Genomic DNA, 24,971 nt, shown 5'->3' on the forward strand with positions numbered 1-24,971 from the left:
AACCATCACTGTATACTTCTCAGTGCTCCTATGGCATTGAAGATGCTATTTGATATGAGTCGTATGATAGTAATAATGTTGTGTGTTATTGACACAGTGGTTACCTCGGATTGCCGCATACCCGGATGAAAGTATGGAGAGGATGAAAGGATATATTTTGGCCGTAACCTTCAAGCCGGCCTGTCTAAGAAAATGATGAATTATCATAAAACTATAAACATTATGTTCAATTTCAAGACCCCGTATTTCGGTCTTCGAGGGGGGTGGTTAACCTTTTGGATCACTCTAGCCTGTGGTGCTGACATGACCCTGTATGGCTATGATCAGGTCAGTTACTATAGTACAGTTTCTGTGGTACACGGCTGACCCTGATATAGAGTGTTTTCAGCGGAGTCGTGATATCCCATGATTTTCTGCAACTACACAATCTTGAAGGTCCTTCTAAGACCAGTCTTCTTGGCACTGTCACCGCGATTTACGATGTTGGCTGCTTTCTCGGATCTATCTGTGCATACTGGCTTGGTGAGCGGTTAGGGCGCCGAAAGACGGTTCTCGTTGGGACTACTGTGATGGCAATTGGTGCCCTTTTGCAAGCTTCCTCATACAGTGTGGGCCAAATGATGGCAGGTCGAGTCATTGCGGGAATTGGGAACGGTATTTCTCCTCCCATAGTTCCAGGAATATGGACACTAACCATGTGAACACCCAGGTCTGAACACATCCACTGCACCCATTTGGCAGGTCGAGACATCAAATGTGCATTGGCGGGGTAAATTGGTTATCCTCGAGAATGTACTCGTCCTTGTTGGGTTTTCACTTGCCCTATGATTTTTAACAGATTGTACTGATAATCCCAGGTGGCTTATCGCCCACGGCCAAGAAGAAGCAGCTGTACAGATCATCGCAGATCTTGAGAACAAAAGCACCAACGATCCCTTCGTTCAATTCCAGACCAATGAGATTCGATACAGTGTGGAATATGAGCGAGCAAACAGCGTCAGCTTCAGTGACATACTGCGCGGACGCGCCCATGAACGATCAGGCACCAAGACTATACGCAGACTTATCCTCGGCATGGGAGCTCAAGCGATACAACAGTTCTCAGGAATCAATGTGACCTCCTACTACCTACCTACGGTACTGACTAAATCAGTTGGTATGAGTGAGTCGTTAGCAAGACTCTTAACAGCATGTAATAGCTTCAGTATTTATGCTTTTCTATGATTGGTATACCGAATGTTGAACGTTGGGGCCGTCGAGCCCTGTTGATGTTTGGTGCCACGGGCCAGTGTCTCTGCTATACCTTCATCACAGCTCTCATCCGGTACAATGAGATGCCCGGCTACCCACATCAACATGAAGTGGCGTCTGCCTCGGTTGCTTTCTTTTTCATGTATTATGTATTCTTTGGAATTGGCATGCAAGGCGTGCCATGGTGTATGTCTCACTTTTCTTCCAAATCTATGCTCTCACTGAGTACTGATGATATTCCCAGTGTACCCCACAGAGATCAACTCCCTCACGATGCGAACCAAGGGCGCCGCTCTCGGAGCAGCTACCAACTGGATTTTCAATTTCATGGTTGTCGAGATCACTCCAATTGGTATACAGAACCTTGGATGGCGATTCTATACGATTTGGATCGCGTTGAACGCAGCGATGGTCCCTGTTATTTACGTCTTTTATCCGGAGACAGCAGGACGTACGTTGGAGGACATGGATGACTACTATCGTGGGAATCCACCACTTTTCGTCTGCTTCGATAGGGAAGCAATTTCCCGCAAACGCCCTGAGAGATACCAGGTTCGAGATGAGCATGTTATTCGGGCTAAGGAAGGTGATATGATGGAATCAGCGCAGCATGTGGAAAATGCGACCGCGGTGATGGCTTAACTGTAGGCCTTGAGTTGATAAGAACGCAATGACTATCTTTGAAAAAGAGAACTTTGCCCCCTGACGTCAAATGCTGGGTCACGTCTCCGTGATTTATCTAGCTGGCTTTATATAGTACTCCTCTTGCTCTTATTTTTTTACTGGTTTCGTTGTTGGGTAGGACACTAGTGAATGGATATGAGCATTTCTCCATGTTATTTCATCAGTTTCGGTCCCCAAGAGCTCATCCAGCCGGCGTATGCTTTCATGTCTGACTCATCCCGTGTGCATGTAAAGAAAATCCATCCTTCTACCATTATAGCTTCGGGACATTGGCAGAATTCTGAGGTTTTTGCTATGCTGGGGTGGGGCAAGGCTGATCGACAAGCCCCCGTCTCGGGGGTCACCCAAGAGTCGAAGGTCCATGCCTATCCATCTTCCAGTAAACACAAGTGACCCTACCATTGAATTACCAAGCATCCAGAGTCCGAGGTCGGTTGTGAAGATGCCATCCTGCTTTATCTTGCCCATGAGTATCTACAGTTCACTATCCTGGCCTCCATACACTCACTTTCTCTAACGAGATATAACAGCCTCCGAATGCAGACATACGCGCCAATGATTATCCTCAACAATAGATCTTCAACCTACTGCCCACATTTACCCAATAATTTAGTATGAGTTCTATGAACACCTTCGAACTACCCCGCTCCATGAGGGCACTAGGTGCGTGTTGTGTTATCTTGACAAGCCAACAAGCACAATAGTTGATGTGACGGTCGGAAATGTAGAGTATAGCGAAGCACGAAATTTTAGCATTGTTGAAAAGGAGCTACCTAGCATACGTGCTCATGATATCCTCGTTTGTTGTGAACTTGCGCAAACTGTACACAATGTCTAACATCATTCCAGATCAAAGTAAAGGCCTGTGGTGTCTGCGGTACCGACCTGCACATCCACGAGGGTGAATTTGGAGCCCAGGTAAGGGCACTCCTACCACTAATTTATATACAGGACTGATCCGCAAAGTTCCCCCTAGTACCTGGTCACGAAACCGTCGGCATCGTCGCAGCATTCGGCAGCGACGTCGTTGACTTCATAGTAGGTGATCGCGTGGTAGCCGACAACTCCGAACTATGCGGACACTGTCACTATTGCCGCCGAGGCAAAGAGCTCTTCTGCGAGAACTTTATCGCCCACGGCGTAATGGTCGATGGCGGATTTGCCAAATACGCTGCCTACCCGGCCCATCGCGTATTCAAAATCAGGAACCTGTCAGACGTCGATGCCACCTTATTGGAGCCTGCAGCCTGTGCGGCACACGGGCTGGATAAGATATCCCCACAAATGAGGTCCAGTGTTCTTCTGTTCGGCGCCGGTCCCACAGGACTAATGCTAGCTCAGCTGCTTCGCCAAAATGGTGGCTGTCGAACTGTTATTGCTGCGCCGGGCGGGTTGAAGATGGAGCTGGCCAAGTCTCTTGATGCTGCGGATGAGTTTGTCGAGCTGCCAAGGGACGAAGATGCCGCGACTGCTAGGTTGGAGCAGCTACGAAGGGAATCTCCGTACGGCTTTGATATTGTTGTGGAAGCGACGGGTAGTGAAAGGGTTCTGGAGAACGCCCTACACTTTGTCACCAAAGGTGGAAAGTTGGTAGTTTTTGGGGTCTACAATGATGAGAGCCGCATCTCGCTGTCACCGAACAAGATCTTCAAGGAGGAGATCCATGTCCTGGGTTCTTTCAGTCAGACGTACAAATTTCCAGCTGCCATTGATTATCTTGGTGAGTTTTGTGATGTGGGGGGTATGGAGAATCAGTGGCTAATGAATATCCACATACACAGATCTTGGAAGAATCAATGTGTCTGGGATTGTCAATAAGACATTCAAATTGGATGAGTGGGAGATGTGCCTTGACGCGATGAGGCGAAAGCCGGTTGTCAAGGCTGCTATTGTCTTTGACTAGATACCACTCAATACACTTGATTACAAGCCCTGGTGATGTGTACATACGCTAGCCTCATTTAGTTGGTTGTTTTACTGTGACAGGCAACTCTACCGAGACAGAGAGTACTAAGATCCTTTCATGATCCGAGTGAGACTGGGAGTCCTTATTAGCCACACTCGCATCATCAAGCCATTCTCGTTTCCATCATCCAGCCGCGTGAATTGCGGCTCTGTAATAAATTTGGTGCCTAGTGGTGGAATTGGTAGCTGAAAATGAGACGGCAGCACGGAGATCCCAATCAATGCGTTATGCTTAGGAGCTGCAATACAGACAAAGGAATCATGAATCCGTGGGGACTACAAGTGGGCACTTTGTTCACGCCAACAATAATCATTGGTTGATCCGTCTAGCCTCTCGTTCAGCCGCATTTCAAGCTTCATTTGCCCAACCCGACAAAGAAGGCCCATGCGCCCCTTTTATTCCCTCGGGCTGTGAATACTCACCAACCAACCAAATACACACTGTGTCGTAAGCCCTCGTTATCTTTAGGCAGCCAGAACAAGGATAAGTGGCCAATGGGTGGTTTGATTTTCCCCACAGTCTGTAGCGAGATACATCAAAAGGATAGTGGCAGAGACAAGTATAAAGAAACTCGGTTCTCACCTCCCATAGATCCTTACACTCTATCTTCTTAGTGTCAGTCATATCTTGTTACTATTCCCAGATCTTACCGACCATCGAAACATTGCGCGGCGCTATTTATGGCTTCCCCGTGCCCCAACCACGCACCCGCACCAAACCACTGCAAGTAATTTGCGTAGGCCTACCACGATCCGGAACAGAGAGTCTCAGCCGGGCGCTCACCCAACTCGGCTTCAAAACCTACCACAGCTGGGACATTGTCTTCGACGACCCGCCATATGCCCAGGGCTGGGCGCAGCTAGCAGAGCGAAAGTATTCTGGCGTGCAAGGGCCAGGCGATGCCCCAATCACTCGCGATGAGTTCAATTGCCTGCTGGGGCATTGCGATGCGGTGGTGGACACAGCAGCCGCCATGTTCAGCGTGGAGATGATCCAGGCGTATCCAGAGGCTAAAGTGATTTTGAATACGCGGCGGGACGTGGATGCCTGGCATCGCAGCGCTATGAACACCTTGGTCGCAGAGGGTGAAAACCAGTGGATGGCCTGGTTTCTGCGCATTTTCACGGCGGATGCGTACTGGCTTTGGAGGTTGTACTACACGATTGGATATCCTGCCATGTTTCGTGGGCGGACGACCAAGGAGGGGCTGATGAAACATGGGAAAAGAGTGTATCAGGAACATGGGTTGATGATTCGAGGGCTTGTGCCGAAGGGGAGGCTTTTGGAGTGGGATGTTGAAGATGGATGGGGTCCTTTGTGTGAGGTAAGTTAAGCTTAGTGTGATATTTCCATTGCTTGGAAGAGTGGTGTCAGTTAATGTTGTGGGTTACAGCTTCTGGGTAAAGATACCCCTGTTGAGCCCTTCCCGAACACCAATAACCCAGCAGCTTTTCGGAAGCACATCCAAAGTATAGTGCAGCCGAGAGTTAAACGGGGACTGTTTAATTTTGCATGCTGTACCACTTCAGTGGGAGTGTTGGTGACTGCTATTGTGTTGGGGGTAAAGAGGAGACAAGCATGGCAAACTCTGATCTGGGAGATACCCGTGGTGGTCAGGCAATGCTTGGAGTCATTGTCATTTTCGAAGTAGTTATTAGTTTTGAGGGCAGATGCGGGTAAACATAGCTTCTTCGGGGACTGTTGAGCGAGAAAGAAAAAATTGAAAGAAAACAATAGAATCCCCCGAACCAGAATCGAACTGGTGATTTTTCGGTTACAATAATACCCATTACAGCCGAACGCCATAACCAACTAGACCATCGGGGGTTGCTATGAAGGAACCTTCCTGTTTTGATCTTATATTCCAGCTGCTCAACCTATAGCATATTGGCTGTATCTAGTCATGTCGTTCACCTGCCTCACTAGTTATAACTACATAGCTGAATATCCGTGAGACATTCAAGATACAGGTTCAATATTCCCAAATACTGCTGTCGGTTTCCAAGTAAGTAATGCAATATAGGTTGTCGCGTTGAGGTCCTGCTGACCCTTCCTTAGTAGCTACTGCTACTTATGTGATATATATTCGATCGCGGTCGGATCAAAGGGGCGATGTTACTAGAGCAGCACTATGATGTGACTGACTGCGCTGTGAAATATGCTACCATCAGATAGTATTAGTAATATTTTAGAACAACCACACAACTGCACCACTTACTACTCAAAAGCCTTAAATTAGACACAAGCAATATGTCTCGATCATAAAAAAGGAAAGAGCAGGTGATATAACCTACATAGAGGATTAGTATTCCTCAGAGCGTCCTTTATGTCTATCCTATGCGATCAAAACCGCCTGTCCTAAACTGACATAGTAGTATTGACAATCACAAGAAACCGCTCATCCTTATAAAAGTGTTTTCTTTATCTTTCCTCTTTTTTTTCTCCTCCCTTATAAAGCTATAATCTTCCAGCCCATCAGAAGTACCATCATCACCCTCCAACACATCAACAGCCAACCCAAAAATCTAACTCCGTCGAATTCCATTCTGCACCAACGGCTTCATGCTAGAAAAGGCGTATCTAGCAATCAACCACTTCCCATGCTCCCTCCTCAAGATGAACAATTCCTGATTCGCATGTGGCTCAGACTCCTGAGTGGCAAGTATCGTTTTCGTTCCCTCAGCCGTCGTCCTGGCAAAAGCCCACTCCGGAGACATAACAACGATCTCTTCAATTTGAAAGGTGATAATGAGCTGAATGGTTGCAAAAATGCGTGTGTATGAGTCGCGTAGAGCCTCAGTGCCTGTACTGGCCGAGAAGTGCGGCGGCATGATGACCCCATCTTCTGTGTAAAGAGCTACTGCTTCGTCCACATTCCGGCTTCTCAGAGCTTTGCCGTAAGCGTGGAGGAGAGCAGAAATTTCGTCGGCGTCGGCGGGAGACACTGCAATCGTGTTAGACCTTGTCAGAGAAAGGAACCGTATCCATCGTGGGTATACCTACTGATGGCTTGCTGATTCCTGGAGTGTAAAAGAAGGGACTGAGAGCTGAGTGACTTCAAAAGTGTGTCTGCTGACTCTAGTTAGTCCACATACTGATATCTAGCTAGCTTTACTGACCGAGTATTTGGCCTTATATGTGGCCTTTCTGTCCAGAAATGGATACCCCCACTTTGATAGGTGGGGGTTTGGCATCTCATAAGGTACAGATTGGAGGCTTTTTGGAAGAGTCAGTCGAGCCATCTTGACATTTGTGTATAGGAGGTACTGTGCTGAACATGGCACAATTAATGGCTCGCAGTGCTTGGGAATGGGAGGAATAATAGTGCCACACTGGGGTCAAGCTGCGTAGTATCTCCGACCGGGAAGCTACGGGAGTACATGCCATAGTGTTCTCGACGGTATGCGGTATAGATTTACGTTTCAGTGTCCACCAATAAATTATAATACTACGGTAGGATATAGCTGGTATGGCTCAATGGCTTCGATGGTAGTGTTCGATGGGTCATTCTGGCGATTTAGGGGGGTGTATGGCAAATCTGACTGCTGCGCGCATTGTCACTATCCTTCACCAACAAAACTTGAATGCTGCCTCAAGAGCAAACTGTGAAGTACGCCATAAGCTTGGGGACAAAGATGCCGTAGGGTAAGAAATTCGGAGTTGGAAGCATAACCTCAGAGGAGCGTCCCACATGATACCAAGAGTGGGGTGCCTCTTCTTGTTGGCCAGAGTTAGCGGAAGCTCATGGAGAAACCTAACTAAAAGGCCTGGATTAAGAAACCCACGAACACCCATTCTTTCCGTAGAGATGCATCACTCTGAAAGCGGTGGTGGCTCTGCTTTCCCGTTATTACCTTCGTTTTACCCCTCGTCTCCTTTGTCCTTTTACGGCCGCAGCTCTCCGGTGGCCACTGTTCGTACCAACCCGAATGCAAGCAGAAGCACTGTCTAAGTTCAGGTAGAGTGATGAAGCCTATGAAGTCTTGGAAGAAAACATATGAAGAAAGGAAGAAAACATAAGAAGAAACCAGTACCGAAAACTATAATTTATTCGATTTTTCATTCTTCGTTCTAGACCAAGGATCCCGTCGTTTTACAATGTGTACTGGGCTAGCTTCGGTTTGTGTTAATTATTAGCAAATTCTGCATGGTACTTTCTCAGAGCTCCGTGGGTCTACGTTGTACAATGATGTGTGTAAATCAGATTGGCACGGCAGCTTTGCCACGCCTCAACAGTAATTGGCTCCCGCAGAGGTGCTGGTAAGCTGAACCTGGCTCTACAATAAAGAAGAGGGACAAAGAACCCTTTCAACATACCCCAAAAGACCTGACTTATATGTAGCCTCCTCTTACCATCTCTTACTGATTACTTCTGATTTTTTCTGTTCAAATTCCTTGCCACTTTATCCCCGTGGCAGCAGCTCGTTTACCCTCCTCTAACCATGCCGAAAGAAAAGTCAAAATCTTCCAAAAAGGGCACAGCAGCAAATGTTTGAATCTCCATCTAGTTGCCCCTTGGCCATCGTAACACGTTGGGCTAATATTTCGGTATTTAGAACGATGCTCCAGGTACCCGTCAGTCTACCTCCGGACGCAAAGAAACCAGAGAGCCCCGTACAAGGACCCGAAGCAGCAGCCCAGTTCGAAGAACGAAGACGGAGTCAACTACAACGTTGACAGGCGTTGACCCGGTATCAGAGATCGCGGAAAAACTTCAGGACCTAGAAGAAGAAGCAATGACCCTGCCGGAAAAAGGGCCAAACCCGCAGGTCACTGTTGAGGATGCCCAGAACAAACACGTGGAAAAGAGCTTCATTTGGCACCATGTACACAAACCTCGAGCCATTGACTACGAGCATACGTATCCGAAAGAGTGGCCAACAGAGATTCAGCGACCCTTTGGAATGGCTCTTGACTGGGCACGTAAGCATGCCGAACGCAAGCATGCCAATCTTTCTGTGGAGCAGAAAAGAGACCTCATCTCTAGACTTGATGGCTACTGCATTCAGAATGACTTCGATACTATTGTATCTAGTCTTCCCAGAGAATCGCAAAATGATTGCCTAACACACTTAGTTCATCTTTTGCTTGTCAAAGAATGCATTTCCAGGTTCTTCACGAATCCCTTCTGGTACCTGGTTCCGAACCCTAGGCCTGTGAATGATGGGGATGATAAAGGGAATTTGGCAGCAAACACACCCGAATTTGGAGCACAGGTATTGGAGCTTTTTGAGAGAATGCGTGAATGTAAGAAATCAGGTTCCCCATTTGACATCTTGTGCTCTGCCACTGATAGCTGACCTTCCCGGTAGCTGACCCAGCGGCTGCCCAGCTTTGGCGCTTATGGACTACTCGTTTCTCCCACCCAGATCATAAGCTCGGATATGACATGATTGCTCATCGAGACTCCGTGGCTGACAAAATATGCGAGGAAATCTTGGGCCAAGAGCTAGTGAAATCGCTCCTCAGAAGTACGGATAAATGTGATCTGGATAGAGCCTTCCTTGACATGCAGAAGGTCTTCAGGTCAGCCGCTGAACTTTCGGTGAAAATTTCATGCAACCTTGAGCGTCTGGAGTTTAAGACTCTCAATACTTTGGGCCATGCCTTTCATCACCCTTCGGCGGAGATAGAATTGGCCGAGGATTATGGAGGGGCTGAGAAGGAACATTGTTTTGATGACCGCCAAATTCTCTTCTTGGGGTTTCCCGCCATGTATCGTTGCGGAGATCTTAAGGATCCCTTTTATAAGGTTATCCTTCATAAAGCGGTTGTCTATGTTGAGGATGTATATTAGCGTTTGCTCAGCCACTGGGACATGTTGCTTTTTGAACCAGTCCTGTGGCAGTGGTCTGTTGAGTCTTTTTATTTTTTATTTCTTTTATGTTTTTATTTTTCATTTTTTTCATCCCCGTTTTAATGTTATCTCACTTGTTTACCCAAGGGAGGCAGGATGTGAAGATGACTCCAACAGCTCTTGATTCGCGGCTTGGAGTTGAAACTGTCAACATTCATCACGAGGTCTTCAGTATTTCCTTCGGTTATTTCCGGCTAATTTACTTGTAAGTGTTGTCTTCATCTGTGGATGATTGCTTTACCAGAATGCCAGATCAGAATTTTGAGCTCATGGACTAGCATTAGCAGTTCCGGAAGGGGGCGGGCCTTATAAGGCGGGTGGGTAGCTTGACACTCGGAAGGGCACTTCATCGCTACATTCAATGGTGGTCTAGTATGTAACCTTTCAAACAAACTTGAACAAGAATATCTTATTCGCACAATTTTCGTATCGTAAATCGCTGCGCATGTAATACGCACGGTTCTTAGATCGTATGCTACCTGCCTTCTCCAGTAATTAATTCCTTGTCTTTGTCTCGAGCATTACGACGAAGTTATCAAGTCAGGGCCAACGCAGCCATGTTACCATTGATAGCTCTTTTCATCGAGTCTTACCATCCACATCGCGTGTATGCACAACTTAGATCAGCTGCATCAACCATTCCAGGTTCAAGACTGGCTGGATATCCAGTCGGGCACAAATTTTGGGTGTAAAATTCAGCAAAAGGGATTATGTATCGATATGTCTCTAAGCACTGGGCGTGGGCTCCAGGACGAAGGCAGTAGTCGGTAGGCTTACCCGTGTCCATATCATTATATCCGACGGAAGTGGCGTACAATCTATCCAGTTAGCTCATACGCTAACTGGGGAATGCCTGCATTGAGCCCCACGGGGATTGCCCTTTCAGGACAAGTGCTGACAGCTGGTTGTTTGTTCCTGACAGGGTATATAGGACAGTCGCATGTGGTTTACTGCGCTCAAACCCAGCAAACTCCTCTTCTCTCCTTCCCCACAAGCCACGTCTAATAATGTCGAGCGAAAAGTTCAACGTCACGGAGCATGCCGTTCCCGGCTGCCATATCCGAGAATATCCCGGGAGTACTGTTCACCAGGAAGACATACTGAAACTCCATGTCAAGCAGTATACTCCCAAGAACCAGGCCGAACCCGTTCCCGCCGATGCCATCACTATCATCGCTGCTCACGGAGCTGCACTTCCCAAGGTAACACGGTCTTACTGGCACCTGTTTGTCAGGTGCACACAGGTCTAATTATACAAATTGGAAAATTCAGGAATTGTATGAGCCACTCTGGGATGAGCTGCTAAACCAAGCCACCGGTTTCCATATTCGCAGCATCTGGGTGGCCGACTGCGCCAGTATGAACACTAGTGGGGTCTTGAATGAGGATAAACTCAGCATGGACTGTATGTAACACCCCCCAAGCAGCCATCTTGTCTTCCAGATGATGCCAATTCCTAAGACCAATCATCTCTTCTCCACACGCAGGCTCCTGGATGGATCATGCGCGGGACCTGTTCCTGATGATCAACCATTTCCGCGAGCAGATGCCCCGTCCACTCGTAGGAATCGGCCACAGCATGGGCGGCAACATCATGTGTGTGCCAGCATAGACTTTTCGACCCAGCAGCAGCGAGCACTGACCATCCCTTTCAGCACGAACCTGGCCTTTCTCCACCCGCGCTTATTCACAACCATCCTCCTCGTGGACCCTGTCATTCAGCTGAGCCCACCAGCTATGGGGTTCGGCACCGACCCTCCGGGGGCAGCGAACTACACTCTCCGACGCTCGGACGTATGGCCCAGCCGCGAGGCAGCCGTGCAAGCCAACCGCAAGTTTATGCACGGATGGGATCCTCGATGTGTGGAATTGATGGCGGACCACGGCTTCCGGGATCTACCGACGCGGCTGTACCCGGACGTGGAGGCGGTGAAGGCGAAGTTTGGCACATCCACCAACAACAACAACAACACCACCACTCCTGTCACTCTAACCACCACCAAGCATCATGACCTCCTCGGCCAAATTCGACAGAATTTCAGCGCCCGTAACCCAACCACTGGGGTGATTGAGATCCCCCGCGACTTCCATGCCGATTTGGATCCCGTGGCTGCCTTCATCCCCCTCTACCGTCCTGAACCTCGCAGTACCTTCTTCCGTCTCCCCACTCTCCGCCCCTCCTGCCTCTGGGTCGTGGGCGGATCGACCTATTTGAATCTCGATGAGATGCGCCTTGCGATCAAGCGGTGTGGAACTGGGGTTGGTGGGAGTGGGGATTTGCTTGAGGGAAGAGTCAAAGAGGTTACATTACCTGGCTTGGGCCATCTGATGCCGTTCCAGGAGGTCAAGGCCGTAGTGGAACCGTGTGCGGCTTGGTTGCGGGAGGAAATGGAGCGATTTCGTCGCGTAGAGCAGGAGTGGGAGGAGGCCCAGAAGGGCAAAAGTCATCTGGTGGTTGAGGATAACTGGTATAAAGTTCTGAAGCCGGTGAATGCTCGTCACGGTAAGGTCGGGCGTAGTGCGAAGCTGTCGTGAGAAACATTGTCCATGTAGGGCATAGTTCAGGACTTTAAATCTGTTTGTAGTGTGTCAGTGCATGATGCTGTTTATCTACAGGATTTACCGGCAGTTGCGCGGGAGTTGAACTTGTCGATGCGTAGCTACCACCAAATATGGTGGGCGCTATACTAGTCCTATCCTAAGTGTCATCCAACGCCACAATCACTTAAGTGTGTAGTTTTCTATATTGAAAATTCGCTCATTTGCAAATGGTTATACATTCTTCCCTGATCAATACTCAGGAACAAAAAGAAGTAAATAATAAGCAGACAAGAGAGGAAGTAATCTGTTAGCCAGCTGTACACCTGGTTCACTCGTGGTAAAAGACATCTCCTTCCCGCAAGGCTTGCTTCTCATCGATACTAAACTCAACGGCAAGAGAGGTAGTCAATGCTTGCTATAAGCCATGTCAGAATTACCGGGCGAAAAAAGAAAAGTAAAGCAAGAATGAACCTACGGCAATTGTATGACCGAGAGCCTCCCTATTCTTCGGCTCCCAACCATCTGGGAAACACTCGTCCACAAGCCACGCCCGTAGTGCTTCAATACCCCCACCGAAAATCGAATACATGAGGGCGCTGGTTCCAGATCCTGCAATATTCGATTAGCATAGCCGTATGTACAATAGAGAACAGAGTTATTACCGATCATCTTGTGGATAAAACTCCCCGATAGTGTGTACTGGCCATTACTCCGTTTGCACTCCGCACGGCGTAGACCAGAGTAGTAGGAAAAGTCGGTCAGTGATAGGTATTTCCCATCTGACGCGTGGTCGAGTAATCTATTAATCAGGTCGGTGTGCGGGATGCTTTGGTCCGGGCAGAATGCGATATCGGGACGGGTAAAGGAGGCGTCATGTTGGACAACCTGAAATCCAATATATTAGTTCCTGCGTGAGAAGAAGATCGCCCAAAAGAGATGGTTGAAGGTGAGAAAAACAAGAAAGGCAAAGCGGAATTCTCATGTATACGTACGTTCAAGACGTTGAGATCGTGGAGATCAATCCAGCCTCGACCTTGGTCCAGCTGCTTAACTGCAGAGGTAAGCTGACTTGCTAGAGTTGGTGCAGGGTTGTATGCATGTTGGATCGCATGCGATAATTGTGCGTAGGTAATACGTTTCCCATTGTTTGGCAGGATCCCTTTGTTATGTTACTCAGTAAAGACTGGTTATATCAGTAAAGCGGGCTGACATACCGTGATTAGCTAAAGCGTTAAGTCTATGCAAAAATTAAGGTCAGCGAGTATATGTGAAAGATATGGGGGATTAACGATTACCCTGGACAAGGCGAGCGGGAATCTTCTCCCCGCTTAGGGGCCGTGTACTCTGGCCAAACCCCTCCATGGCCTGGGTATCCACGGGGTATAGCATTCCCGACTGGACTATTGGGAAGGAAGGGATTCGTGACCTATTTAACTAAAAATAAGTTCAAATCTTCTGGTAATGAGGGTGGCCATTTGTTACGCACAGTCGATATCAAGTCACGAATGGAGAGTTGAACAATGTAGACACCAAATGAAATAAGATCGTAGACTGCTTTGAGAAATCGGAACAGAATGTTCGCGGCTATCTTGAAGTCATTTAGCATCGTGAATAAGGGCTATGTTTAATGAGAAACGAAGACATAGTAAGATCGCGTCGGAGGGGTCAAAGTGTTGACCTAACCCAGGTACGGCTTCCAGGTTATATGTAGTAGCTTAAAGTATTAAATTTGGTTTGCTTTGTTTTCATGCTACACAGCAGCCCCTGACAAATCGCCACAAGCGTCACCTGCATCAGCGATCGGTAAGGGTAGCATGAGTAGGGATATTGCAGTGTTAGCTCAGCCTTACCCTACCGGCCTCACCATTTACACGGGGTTGCCTAAATACCAACACACTTTGCCCGAGCTATTTTGGAGACATTACAGCTTATGCGATAGGCTTATTCCGTATTTGTTTCGCCGTTGACAACTAAGTTCGTCCCGTTAATCATGAAGGTGGGCGATCGGATATGACCGATGTTCAGGTGGAGAAAATTCCCCATCGATGACCTGGGCAGGTGATGCATGTTCTTAGCGGAATAATATGATGGTGATCGGGGCCACGATCGATGCTAACGGGGACGCATGCTGCAGAGCCCGAGCTAGGCCTCTCTGTCTTTCTTCAGCGGCTAATCACATATACGCTTTTTAATACGAGATGCGCGTCCTTATTCCTAATCGACTCCACATAATTGGCTCAGTTACATGCCCAAGACTTACTATATTATAAAGATGACAAAGGCTATTTCGAAAACGAAAATTAGTTGTTATGCGTGCGTTGCTTATATCTTAAGCAAGGACTAGCCATATATTTCAGCCCCGGTTATTAAAGTCGCTCGATTATGTCTCCCGCGCTCTCTGTTTTGCCTATGTTGTGGAATCAGCCACTCGGCAATTGTGCTTGTGATATTACAGCTGCGAGAGAACATATCATATGCCGACCACCTCTGAAACCAGGTACTCGACTGGTCAGATATGACATCAGTCTCCAATTCAAGTAGTGAGAGATCAACGGACTCGTGGACTCATCGATTATACGCAACCAACGAGATGACCTTGCCCTGCAGAAAACACTGCCACCAGGCTGGGTCAGCACTTGCAGAATCCATAATGAGGCAGGGTGCGTGGCAAGCTCTGACTGGACAATGAAGAAAAAGAAATGTTGAGTCAGGAGGGGCCGAAAATGGATGCTAACTTTGGTACTTCTCGAGTTGTTAGTTAATCATAGGGACTTGCTTACATCATACAATTCATTAGAGTGGTATGACAAATGTGATCGGGTTCTGCTATGGCTATAATAAGTAGTCTGAGACTAGCGTATAGATTGTGGTTTCAAATCACGCGGAGGGAGCTGGTTAGAAATACGCGCGACTTTAAGCTCGTGCGGTTTGTTTTAGTTACGTAGTACTCCGGTGGACAGGAAAGAAGGCTGGCGCTTTGCTATATTCTAGGCCTCAAAGCCGAATGCTGCATCACTCAGTAAACGATGCGCCAGAGATCCACCGCACCATCATATCCAACGCCACATCAGGTCTGTCTTGGGGAAGCTGTATTCATTAAGTACCATCATTAGCAGCCGCTTACCTGCGTCCCACAAAGCGAAGAGAGTACTCACAAAATGTCCTGCTCCATCAACTGTAACCAGCGCAAACCTCGACTCCTTTTCCGTACTCTCACTAACCTTCACCCTCACCTCCTTGGTCGTTCCAGCCACCCCACTCTTTCCAGATACCACATCCACCGAACTCCACGACTGCAGTGGCTTGGAGGTAAATTCGACCTGACCCCTCCACGGCAGAGAATGCGCCCAGCGCAAATTCCCCGCCGTATTACACGCCAGATCCAGGTTTCCCTGATATGCGAGGAAATGTACCTGATTCGCAAGCAGAAAAGCAATCTGCTCCGATGCAGGCGTCATCTCGTCCGAAGTGCGATCGAATGCGCGCGGCACATTGTCGGAGGTGACCTTGTATTCTTTGATTTCCTTAGGTGGCGATAAAGCGGCCCAAGCTGCGGGTGTGTTCAGGTATTGCTCGGTACGAACCGCTTCGATGTAGCAGATGTTGTCAATGGCGCAGGGTGCGGTTACTGTTGTATATTAGTGAATACGATCGCTTCGCTGATAGGATATGACCGGGATGGGTGAATGCTCACTGTCAAATCGATTCCGACCACCCTTCCCAGACTCGTCATCATACCAACCGATTATGCCCTCGTAGCATACTTCGGACGCAGCATGACAAATGGCTGGATCGGGGTTCCGGTTGCATACGTCGAAGACCTCCATACATCGCGGCATGTTGGCAGCCATGATGTCGCATCTGGTCTTGTTGAAGACCGGTTCGGGTACGCCAGGGTTAGTGGTGCAGAGTGTTTCCCAGTAGCCGTAGGCAGTGTCGCGAGGCGAATAGTAGCCGTTACCTACGAGGCATGAGTGCAGAAGGACCTGGGGCTCATTGGGATAGATCTTATTCTGTTGAACGATTTGGCTGCCGAGGTAAGGGACATAGTGACCCTATATATACTATTAGTCTTTGCTAAGATAACCTGGAGAAGACACTCACGGCATACGACTCCCCCGAAAGATGAAAGGGAAGGGACTGCAAATGCGGAAACACCTTGGAAACAAACAACTGCAAGAACCGATGCATGTCAATTGCAGCTTGATGCGAGTCGCCTGGCAGTTCTTCGCCTTCATCAACGTACGAAAAGCCCACATCGACTGGCTGATCGACAAAGAGTAGAGACGAGTTCCGCGACCATCCCCAGGGATTGTAATAAGTGCCATTGCCGTACTCGTTGATCAGACATGGCCCGACTTCTTCGAATAGACCGATCATGCTGGAACCGCCTGGACCGCCCGTCATCCACAGAGTCAGGGGATCATTGGCAGGGTCATTCTGGCTCTCGAAGTACCAGAAGAAGAGATGCTTATGGCCAATGTCGAGCCAGCCGGTGTACTGGGCGGAATGGGCAGCGCAGAGCGATTCATTCTGCTGGCGGATGCGGATTGAGTGATGCGGGGAATATGGGCTGTGGAATGTGCGGAAGTCGGACGGCTCCTCTGGCTGGAGTACGGCCTGGGTGGAGGCATATGCCAGGCCGAATAGGGCTGCACTGCTGAGAAAACGCATCTGGGCGTGGGGTGTGGAGTATCGTTTCGAAGGGAGAAAAAGAGAAAGCAGGAGAGGGAGATTCTGGGGTTCAGGTTTTAGCAACAGCTAGGCAACAATTGCGCTACAATCACGATAGCACGCGTGTTTTGCCAAAAGGCGGTTCTAGCCGACCTGGAGAGAGACATGTCAATTGTTGGTGCTGACTGGAGTTGATAAGGATGACCCTGGACCCGCATCGGCCCGATGCAGTCGTTTGCCGTTGGAGCAGCATGAAGAGCGTTATCAGTGGATTTTCTTTGACATTATATACAATATGTAAATTGTTGAAGCAGTAATACTAGTAGCCTTGGTCACGTGACCCCTACATACTAAACAACCCCTACTTCTATCCTCGCTGTGTAATCCCTAGATAGAAATATAATATATACAACTCTTTACTCTTTCTTTGCTTCTTATAAATAGATATTCTAATAAATTATAAGTCCAGCCCTTTCTACTATAAAGCTATTCAAAACTGTTAAACAAGATTATTAATACTAAATAAAACAGAGAATCTACAGCTACTATAGTAATAGTAAATAGAAATATACTAGTCTTAGTAATATTAAAATTATATTATATAATACTAAATCACTTTTTTTACAGGCTACCAGCCACCTAATTAGCTAAGATAGTATTTTAAATAGAAAATAATATTAATATTAAAGATTTATTATATAATAAAGAGATTAAAAAAATAATTATACAGGCAGATTAATTATTTAGAATTATTATTAAAATTATATTAAAATTACTTTTTCTACTATATAACTGCTCTAATTTCTATAATTAAGATTTTAAACTGAAACAGATACTGAAGAATATTAAATTAAAAAATCTAATTAATCTAAAACTTTTAAAACTAAATAAAAACCATAAAAATTATAAAGAATAATATAATTATTTATAAATTATACAGTCCTGGCTGGCTGGCCAGCTGTTAAAAGAAATAAAAAAAATTCAGGAAATCTAAAAAAAAAAGAATTATATTAATAATATATATAAAGTCATGAGAAGTATCATACTAGGTCATAATATAATAAAATATTAAATTATTATTATCAGATTAATAAGAATTATATATTCTGATTATTCTATTATATATTAATTTATTAATAATTTCAGTAATATCTACAACCTTGCGAGCGAGCTAGAATATTTATTATTATTTTATTTAATAAATCTTAAATTATTATATAAACTATAGACAGACTTCTTTATTTAAATATTAATATAAAAATATATAATCCCAGAAAATATAGAGAAGACTTATACTAAAGTATAATTTAAAAAATTTTACAGAAGTATTATTAAAAAAAATAAAAAATATAAATTAAATAAAATTAATACTGCTGTTATCAGCAGAAATAAAAATAAAAATTTATTAAATAAATCTGATATTATTAAAAAATAATAAAAAATAATTATCTATCCAGAAAAAGATATTCTCCCTGAAGACTATACTATAAAGATATATAATATAAAACTAGAATATATTAATAATATCTATATATACTGCAGATCAAAGAACCATAGTTTATTAAAATATTAATATATTAATCTAATCTTATATCTGGCAGGGTGGATTCCTTATATAAAAAATATCTAGTTTTTTAAAAAAAAATTAATAAAGAAAAGAATAATTCCAAAGTAGTTATAACAGTATTATTTATAAAATAAATTATTAAAATACCTGTTCAGTATATTATCTTATATAAGATAGATTTAGATAATAAAAATTTATATATTTTAAATTTTAATAATCTAATAATTAAAATTATTATTAATAAATCTTTATATTAAATCTATAATACTAGCAGCTTATAGTACCTGATTCCTAATTATATTTTACTAAATAATTACCAGGATTTAAATAACTATAATTTTTATAAATACAGCATTTCTGATGGCAGTATTAGTATTATAAAATTAATAAATTATTAATCCCTGTTTTTATCTATAAATAATAAAAGTATTAAATTAAAAATTAAAGTATATTACTAGCCAGACTTTATTTACAGATTTCTTTCAGTAGACTGCCTGTGCAAGAACTTCAGAATATATATTATTATAAAAAATGTGATTTTATATAAGAAGTAGAATAATAAAATAATCAGCTATCTGTAGATATATAAAAATATATTTTTTATATATACAGAGAATACAGAAATAGCCTTCACTGCAGTAAATTTCTTTTTATTATACTAATATTATAGATATACAAGATTCCACAGAGTTATTTCTGCTATAAAAAATTAATAAATTAAATTTAAATATAAAAATAATCTTTACTGTAAGATATGTTTTCTAGATAAAGTAAAGTATCTAATATTAAGATATCTAATTTTATAAATTATTAATCTTATCTAACTGTAGCATGCAGATATGCAGAAAATAATCTTAATAAATTATAAAAAATTCTAATACTTCATAATTATAATTAATAATACTATTTATTTAATATATATTATTATACTAAAACAGAAGAATAATATCTTTATAAAACTGATTTAAATAAATAATAAATATAAAAATATAGTCAGTAGATATATTACTTACTGGTATCTAGATAAAAGCTGTAAATTTAACAAATTCAAAAAATAAATAAACCATGAAGATTAAGATATTTAAGTTATTATATTATTATTATGAATATCTGAAACAAATAGTTTTTTTAAATAATATAAAGACTTGCTCAATTAAATAAACAGAATTATTATATTTAACTTTGACTTATCTCTTTATCTTTAATTATATATTATATATCTAGCAGCGCAGATCTTAAATTAATTAATTCCTGCAGAAAATAAAGCTAAACAAGCACTTATTTAACTATATAAATTATATTATAATCTTTCTAATCTTAATATCTTCCTAGACTTTCTATATATATTTAAATACTGCTGCTATTAATATATATTTAAAAAAGACTATATTATCTCCAGGAAGATATTATTTTATATAAAAACTAGCTATTTTATTAGTTTTAACAGTAATAATATCATATATATCTAGTATAGTATCCTGTCTCAGATAAAATCAAAAAATTAAGAAATATTATCTTTTATAAAGATTATATATATAAAGATAATCATGAAGATCCTGGTAAAATAACTAAAATATCTATTTTTAAAAATTTAATTATATCAGGATTAGATATCTTACTTAACTTTATTAATATCTTTCTATATTAATTAAATAATACAAAGATTAATATCACCAAGGCTCTTTTTATCCTGGATAATATTATTAATAAATTTATATATAAAAGAATACAGACCTTATCTATCTCTATTAAATCTATAAAAAATATTATCAGAAATATTTCTACTGCTCTAATCCCCTTAATTAAGAATTTTATAAAATATAAAATATTAATAAAATATATTTATCAAGATTACTGCCTCACTGAATCTGAGTATCTTGATATTACTATTACTAATATTCTGAGATAATCCTAATATACTATAAAAAATAAAGATCCTATGTAGATTAGAAATAAATAAATAATTATATTAAAGTAGAAATCTAACCTACTTATTTTACTTATATTAAAATAATATATAATTACTATATTAAATATCTATACTAAAATAATTATATCTTTGCTTATTCTATACTGGAGAGCAGCCATAACTATATAAATTAATATATTTAAATTAATAAAAATCTATAAAATTATTAATCAGTCTACTAGTGCTAGAATAATCCTAGATAAATAAATATTTAATCTAAAAGTTAATATTAAAAATATTATTATATAATGTTGGGACACATATCTCTCCGTCGCCTGGCTAGAACCACGCGATATATTGTTTTTGGTCTAGCGGTTAGTACTTCGACAGGTTATGAGCCCGGTCAGCTCTTACCAACACGTGATGCCTTAACCAGATCTGGAAGTTGCGGATTTGAGACCAGGCATGGTCAACCTGGCTTTTCCCATGCAGTCTATCCAGTTCGAGAAGGTGCCTAAACCAGAATGTGGAGCTATGATAGCTCTGGTTCGAGGGGGCCGTGTTGGGACACATATCTCTCTATTGCCTGGCTAGAACCACGCGATATATCATTTTTGGTCTAGCGGTTAGTGCTTCGACATATAATTTATACTTACTAGATTATTTATAGTAATTACTAGATACTAGATATTAATTATAATAAGTTCTTTACTTCTGTAGCCAGTAAAATTATACTTAAAATATTTATAATAAATATAGTAGTAAAGTATCTCTACTAGAAATAATATAATATTATATCTGTTTATTTATATATTTTAACTAAAAAAGTATATTTATATAAAGCAGTTAATAAGATACCATGAGGGACTATTTAAATAAATATATTTTTTAAAAAAGATTTTATACAGATTTTACCAAGCAGCCTATCTCTGGTATTATATATTTAATAATAAATTATAAAAAATTAGATTTAAACCTCTACCAGAAAATCCCTGTATCTATAGAAATAGAGAGATCTAGCTTATAATTTATATTAATAACTTTATTATCACTGGCCCTAAGCAGAAGAATCTGATATTAATAAAATATTATTTTAATAAAATATTTAATTTTAAAAAATTAGATAAACTAAAGATCCTGCTCAGATATAATATTTTATATAATTATTAAATAAATATAATCTTATTATTATAATTTATTTATATAAAAGAGTGTCTTGCTGTAGCAGGCTTATAATCTTATATTAATATTATTATTTTAATAATTTTTATTTATAAGAAAGCAGATTACTTAAAAATAATTATAAATAATATTAATATTAATAAATATCAAAGACTAGTTAATTGTTTAAATTAATTAATTACTAAAATATATTCTGATTTATATTATATTATTTTTTATTTATAAAAGTATATAAATAAGACCACTACAGCAGATATAAAAATCTTAAAAATTATATATAAATATCTATATAACTTTATTATCTATGGTATTATCCTGGTTATAGACTATATTAAAGATATTAAAGTTTATATAAATACTGTATATACTGACTATAAAAATAATAAATTTACTAAAAAATATATTATTTTTTATACAGGTAGTCTAATTATCTAGATATTTATTAAATAAAATATTATTATATTTTTATTTATTATTACAGAATACTGTACATTTAACTCTGCTGTTAAAAATATCTTATATATTAAGAAATTAGTATAAGTATTTAATCTTAAGATATCTAATAATAGTAAGATATTCTTATTCAGTAATACTATTAATTTACTAAGAATACTAAATTATAGTGATTATATAAAGTTAACTAGGTAATTTAATAACTGTTATCTGTTTATAATAGATTTAATTAAAATAAATATTATATTAATTTAATATATTATTAGTATAGCTAATCCTGCTGACAGTCTTACTAAACCACTAGATCAGGAATTATTCTATATATTCAGATATTTTTTATAAATAATCTCTTTTTTTACTACCAGTACCACTGCCGCGCATCCTAAAAATAATATTTAAAATACAAAAAATTATCTACCTAGAAAAGAAATATAACTTTAATATCTTGTTCAATACTCCCTCATCTAGGGGGCTGTATTAAAGCAGTAATATTAGTAGTTTTAGTCATGTGATTCCTACATACTAAACAACCCCTACTTCTATCCTCACTGCGCAACCTCTAGATAGGAACACAACACATACAACTCTCTGCCCTTTCTTTGCTTCCTACGAGTAGACGTTCCAACATAAATTTTATCTATCATCTGACAAATTATCAATCGTATGTGGCATAAGCGTTGTAGCCGTGCTTGAAGTCCTTGCTCCCCGAAAGATAGCACAATGCATTAAAACAAGACTGACCCACCAGTCAGCGTCCCACCGGATAACGGGGCACTAATGATTCCAGCCTCCAACAAATCCTGAGCCAGCCTAACAAGTAGCCCATCACACCCTTTCGCAGCCAGAACGTCAATGGCGACAGGAAATTTCTCCTGATGCTGCGTGATGGTGCTGTAGGCCTCAATTTCTCCAACTGGAATGACAAAGTCCGGCACACTAGCCATATTAGAGATAAGGAATTTGCTGTAGCCCGAGGGTGCACCAGGGGGCGAGCGGTAGACATTACGCGCTGTCTGGGAGCCATTGGTGCCCACATAGACAATAAGCGATGAAGAGCACTGCTCGGGATCTGAGATTGGAGTGAGATAGTTCTCAGCAATCCAGTCCATGAAGAGCGTCTTGTTGTGGATGGCTTCATCCAGTGCAGAGTCAGGGTACGCCATGGACCAGTTCCACCGGGAGAGAGGGACTGGGTCGACGAAGGGGACTCGGCCGTCGTGCTTTGCTGTTCGTGTATTAGTCAATGTTGTGAGTGAGAGGCTTGGGCCATACGTACCAGCATAGTCGGCATAGAAAGGATCCCTAACCAGAGGGATTTGCTGCTTCGTGATGAGCATTGGGTAGGTCAGGTTAAGCAACGTTTCAAGCGAGACATTGGCGGGCGCGCCGGATGGCGGCTGTGACGACCAGTCGGCAGGTAGGTCCAGTGGGGTGGCTGTCGTATTCAAGAATGCAGCCAGGCGCTTTTGGAATCCAGCCAGCAATGCGTCTGCCGCAGAGTCATTGGTCGTCGGGAAATCGATAGTGTACAGCTTGCTGGGATAGCGGACTGATTTGCCATGAAACGAGGTGTAGTTAGTGCTGTAGAGGGCTTGGTTGGCTCGGTCCCAAAGGTAAGGGTCCCTTGTCAGGACTCCCGCAGTATCGAGCACCGGAGACATGGACATGACATGGTCGAGTTCGACGAGACCGTGAGATGGGCGGGAACCGTAGACTCCCTGGACCTCGGCTGGATTGCGGATAGAACCACCGGTATCACTACCAAGAGCCAGATCTAACCATTCATAAGAGCCGATGGAAGCACCAGCGCCTGACGAGGAGGAAGAAGGATCCTGGTATCCATCTCCACGTGGGTTGAAGGGTGAGTGAAGGTCGACCCAGTCAGCTGTAGCCGTTTCGCCATTTGCAAACTGCGAGGGCTTCTGTAGTCCGACAATAATGGCGCCTGCGTCGATCAGACGCGAAACAGCGGTGCCAGTGACGTTGTTCTCTCCGTACAAGTTGTACCATGCCCGATTGCCGTTGCTCTGGCGCACGCCAGCGAGGCTGTAAATATCCTTTACGCCGACGCGGGCCCCGGCCAACGGTTTCTCAGAGCTGGGAGTATAGTAGATGCGAGAGGGTACACCCACTGTGGAGGAGACCAGACCGGCCACTTGGGCCGACAAAGGCTGGAATGTGCCGTCTGGCTTCTGGAGCAGTGGTTGCGTAAAGGCTCCTGCAAAGTCGCTATACAAACGGTAGACTGGATAAAGCTTCCCAGTAGCCTGTTCGAGGAAGTACGGGCCTGATGGGACAACCCTGGACTCCAAAGACACGAGGACACTGGAGCGGGAAGTATTGAAGATTGTAGTGACATTGTCGGGTTTGTAGCCACGGATTAAGACTGCCCCCAGGAAAGCGGGTGTAAACACATCATCCACATCCGTCCATGTAGAGAAAAGAGAGGGCAACGATGATACCTCAACTGCCTCCTCTTGAACAACAGCCACGGGGTAGAAGCCATTGACATTGGGGACGTCCTTCAGGAAGGCCGCCGACACCGTCACATTCCCCGCTGAGTAAGGAGAGACAAAGTAATCGATCTGGTCGAGCGTGACGGACAAGCCAGTTGACACTAATTGAGCGGACACTGCACCAAGCAGCCCGAAGGCCGTCACGCCGAGTTGTAGAGAGCGTAACATGATCAGAAGACAAGTGTATTCAAAGGGATGCGACGAAGAGGGGCTGAAGGCTGCCCATCGGCTGCATATATACCATCCATGCCGAGACTGTTGGAGCTAATCGGTGTCATTGGAAACAGGCGGCAACCTCCGACTATGGGCTTGACCTGTGATTATTGATCTTTCCAGTAATTCGATGTTGCATCAACTCGAATCAATCGCAT

At 42.7% G+C, this 24,971-nt stretch overlaps 9 protein-coding genes and 1 non-coding gene across 10 annotated transcripts; 5 read left to right on the forward strand and 5 right to left on the reverse strand.

Moving 5' to 3' along the window:
* Positions 1 to 222: 222 nt before the first annotated feature.
* Positions 223 to 1,893, forward strand: BO87DRAFT_399328 (sugar transporter; the record flags this gene model as incomplete). Its single annotated transcript, XM_025625432.1, has 6 exons — positions 223 to 327; positions 378 to 654; positions 710 to 809; positions 858 to 1,152; positions 1,200 to 1,437; positions 1,496 to 1,893. 6 exons carry the CDS (start codon positions 223 to 225, stop codon positions 1,891 to 1,893), a joined length of 1,413 nt encoding a protein of 470 aa, XP_025476986.1.
* A 656-nt stretch (positions 1,894 to 2,549) lies between these two features.
* Positions 2,550 to 3,838, forward strand: BO87DRAFT_442082 (zinc-dependent alcohol dehydrogenase family protein; the record flags this gene model as incomplete). Its single annotated transcript, XM_025628027.1, has 5 exons — positions 2,550 to 2,598; positions 2,664 to 2,734; positions 2,785 to 2,853; positions 2,902 to 3,655; positions 3,717 to 3,838. The coding sequence occupies 5 exons, from the start codon at positions 2,550 to 2,552 to the stop codon at positions 3,836 to 3,838; spliced, it is 1,065 nt and encodes a 354-aa protein (XP_025476987.1).
* A 557-nt stretch (positions 3,839 to 4,395) lies between these two features.
* BO87DRAFT_408809 (sulfotransferase family protein) lies at positions 4,396 to 5,714 on the forward strand (the record flags this gene model as incomplete). Its single annotated transcript, XM_025626194.1, has 3 exons — positions 4,396 to 4,419; positions 4,545 to 5,225; positions 5,295 to 5,714. 3 exons carry the CDS (start codon positions 4,396 to 4,398, stop codon positions 5,550 to 5,552), a joined length of 963 nt encoding a protein of 320 aa, XP_025476988.1. The 3' UTR covers positions 5,553 to 5,714.
* Positions 5,641 to 5,728, reverse strand: BO87DRAFT_t197. The gene has a single exon. It is a non-coding gene; the product is annotated as a tRNA-Tyr (tRNA).
* Positions 5,729 to 6,426: 698 nt separating this feature from the next.
* On the reverse strand, positions 6,427 to 7,143 carry BO87DRAFT_418018 (YybH family protein; the record flags this gene model as incomplete). Its single annotated transcript, XM_025626849.1, has 3 exons — positions 6,427 to 6,845; positions 6,905 to 6,956; positions 7,021 to 7,143. The coding sequence occupies 3 exons, from the start codon at positions 7,141 to 7,143 to the stop codon at positions 6,427 to 6,429; spliced, it is 594 nt and encodes a 197-aa protein (XP_025476989.1).
* Positions 7,144 to 8,220: 1,077 nt separating this feature from the next.
* BO87DRAFT_442087 (uncharacterized protein) lies at positions 8,221 to 9,809 on the forward strand. Its single transcript, XM_025628028.1, has 3 exons — positions 8,221 to 8,391; positions 8,458 to 9,148; positions 9,214 to 9,809. Exons 1-3 carry the CDS (start codon positions 8,344 to 8,346, stop codon positions 9,696 to 9,698), a joined length of 1,224 nt encoding a protein of 407 aa, XP_025476990.1. The 5' UTR covers positions 8,221 to 8,343; the 3' UTR covers positions 9,699 to 9,809.
* Positions 9,810 to 10,765: 956 nt separating this feature from the next.
* On the forward strand, positions 10,766 to 12,293 carry BO87DRAFT_314838 (uncharacterized protein; the record flags this gene model as incomplete). The annotated part of the gene is given in 3 exon segments (XM_025619674.1): positions 10,766 to 10,960; positions 11,031 to 11,167; positions 11,186 to 12,293. The coding sequence occupies 3 exon segments, from the start codon at positions 10,766 to 10,768 to the stop codon at positions 12,291 to 12,293; spliced, it is 1,440 nt and encodes a 479-aa protein (XP_025476991.1).
* Positions 12,294 to 12,491: 198 nt separating this feature from the next.
* BO87DRAFT_378867 (peroxidase family protein) lies at positions 12,492 to 14,136 on the reverse strand. Its single transcript, XM_025623893.1, has 7 exons — positions 13,786 to 14,136; positions 13,595 to 13,725; positions 13,514 to 13,536; positions 13,292 to 13,458; positions 12,962 to 13,184; positions 12,775 to 12,908; positions 12,492 to 12,714 (listed from the first exon to the last, which is right to left on the reverse strand). The coding sequence occupies exons 1-7, from the start codon at positions 13,903 to 13,905 to the stop codon at positions 12,628 to 12,630; spliced, it is 885 nt and encodes a 294-aa protein (XP_025476992.1). The 5' UTR covers positions 13,906 to 14,136; the 3' UTR covers positions 12,492 to 12,627.
* Positions 14,137 to 15,114: 978 nt separating this feature from the next.
* On the reverse strand, positions 15,115 to 17,235 carry cp8 (putative carboxypeptidase Y). The gene is made up of 4 exons (XM_025626850.1): positions 16,404 to 17,235; positions 15,994 to 16,354; positions 15,455 to 15,927; positions 15,115 to 15,386 (listed from the first exon to the last, which is right to left on the reverse strand). The coding sequence occupies exons 1-4, from the start codon at positions 16,971 to 16,973 to the stop codon at positions 15,312 to 15,314; spliced, it is 1,479 nt and encodes a 492-aa protein (XP_025476993.1). The 5' UTR covers positions 16,974 to 17,235; the 3' UTR covers positions 15,115 to 15,311.
* A 5,574-nt stretch (positions 17,236 to 22,809) lies between these two features.
* Positions 22,810 to 24,768, reverse strand: BO87DRAFT_314900 (glutamyl-tRNA(Gln) amidotransferase, subunit A; the record flags this gene model as incomplete). The annotated part of the gene is made up of 2 exons (XM_025619676.1): positions 22,810 to 23,309; positions 23,361 to 24,768. The coding sequence occupies 2 exons, from the start codon at positions 24,766 to 24,768 to the stop codon at positions 22,810 to 22,812; spliced, it is 1,908 nt and encodes a 635-aa protein (XP_025476994.1).
* Positions 24,769 to 24,971: the final 203 nt, after the last annotated feature.

Source organism: Aspergillus neoniger, assembly GCF_003184625.1.
Source record: "Aspergillus neoniger CBS 115656 unplaced genomic scaffold BO87scaffold_28, whole genome shotgun sequence".
Classification (NCBI taxonomy): Eukaryota; Fungi; Ascomycota; class Eurotiomycetes; order Eurotiales; family Aspergillaceae; genus Aspergillus; species Aspergillus neoniger.

What these genes read in the sequence shown, in the direction of transcription:
- BO87DRAFT_442087 (XM_025628028.1), top strand. Translation starts at nt 8,344, where the DNA reads ATGCCGAAAGAAAAGTCAAAATCTTCCAAAAAGGGCACAGCAGCAAAT. An exon ending in AAAAGGGCACAGCAGCAAAT is followed by an intron (nt 8,392 to 8,457) that starts GTTTGAATCTCC and finishes TTCGGTATTTAG; the next exon opens with AACGATGCTCCAGGTACCCG. An exon ending in TTTTGAGAGAATGCGTGAAT is followed by an intron (nt 9,149 to 9,213) that starts GTAAGAAATCAG and finishes CCTTCCCGGTAG; the next exon opens with CTGACCCAGCGGCTGCCCAG.
- BO87DRAFT_378867 (XM_025623893.1), bottom strand. Translation starts at nt 13,905, where the DNA reads ATGCTAAATGACTTCAAGATAGCCGCGAACATTCTGTTCCGATTTCTC. An exon ending in TCCCGCTCGCCTTGTCCAGG is followed by an intron (nt 13,537 to 13,594) that starts GTAATCGTTAAT and finishes ATTTTTGCATAG; the next exon opens with ACTTAACGCTTTAGCTAATC. An exon ending in TTTTATCCACAAGATGATCG is followed by an intron (nt 12,909 to 12,961) that starts GTAATAACTCTG and finishes CGAATATTGCAG; the next exon opens with GATCTGGAACCAGCGCCCTC.
- cp8 (XM_025626850.1), bottom strand. Translation starts at nt 16,973, where the DNA reads ATGCGTTTTCTCAGCAGTGCAGCCCTATTCGGCCTGGCATATGCCTCC. An exon ending in TGGTCGGAATCGATTTGACA is followed by an intron (nt 15,928 to 15,993) that starts GTGAGCATTCAC and finishes AATATACAACAG; the next exon opens with TAACCGCACCCTGCGCCATT. An exon ending in TTGATGGAGCAGGACATTTT is followed by an intron (nt 15,387 to 15,454) that starts GTGAGTACTCTC and finishes TAATGAATACAG; the next exon opens with CTTCCCCAAGACAGACCTGA.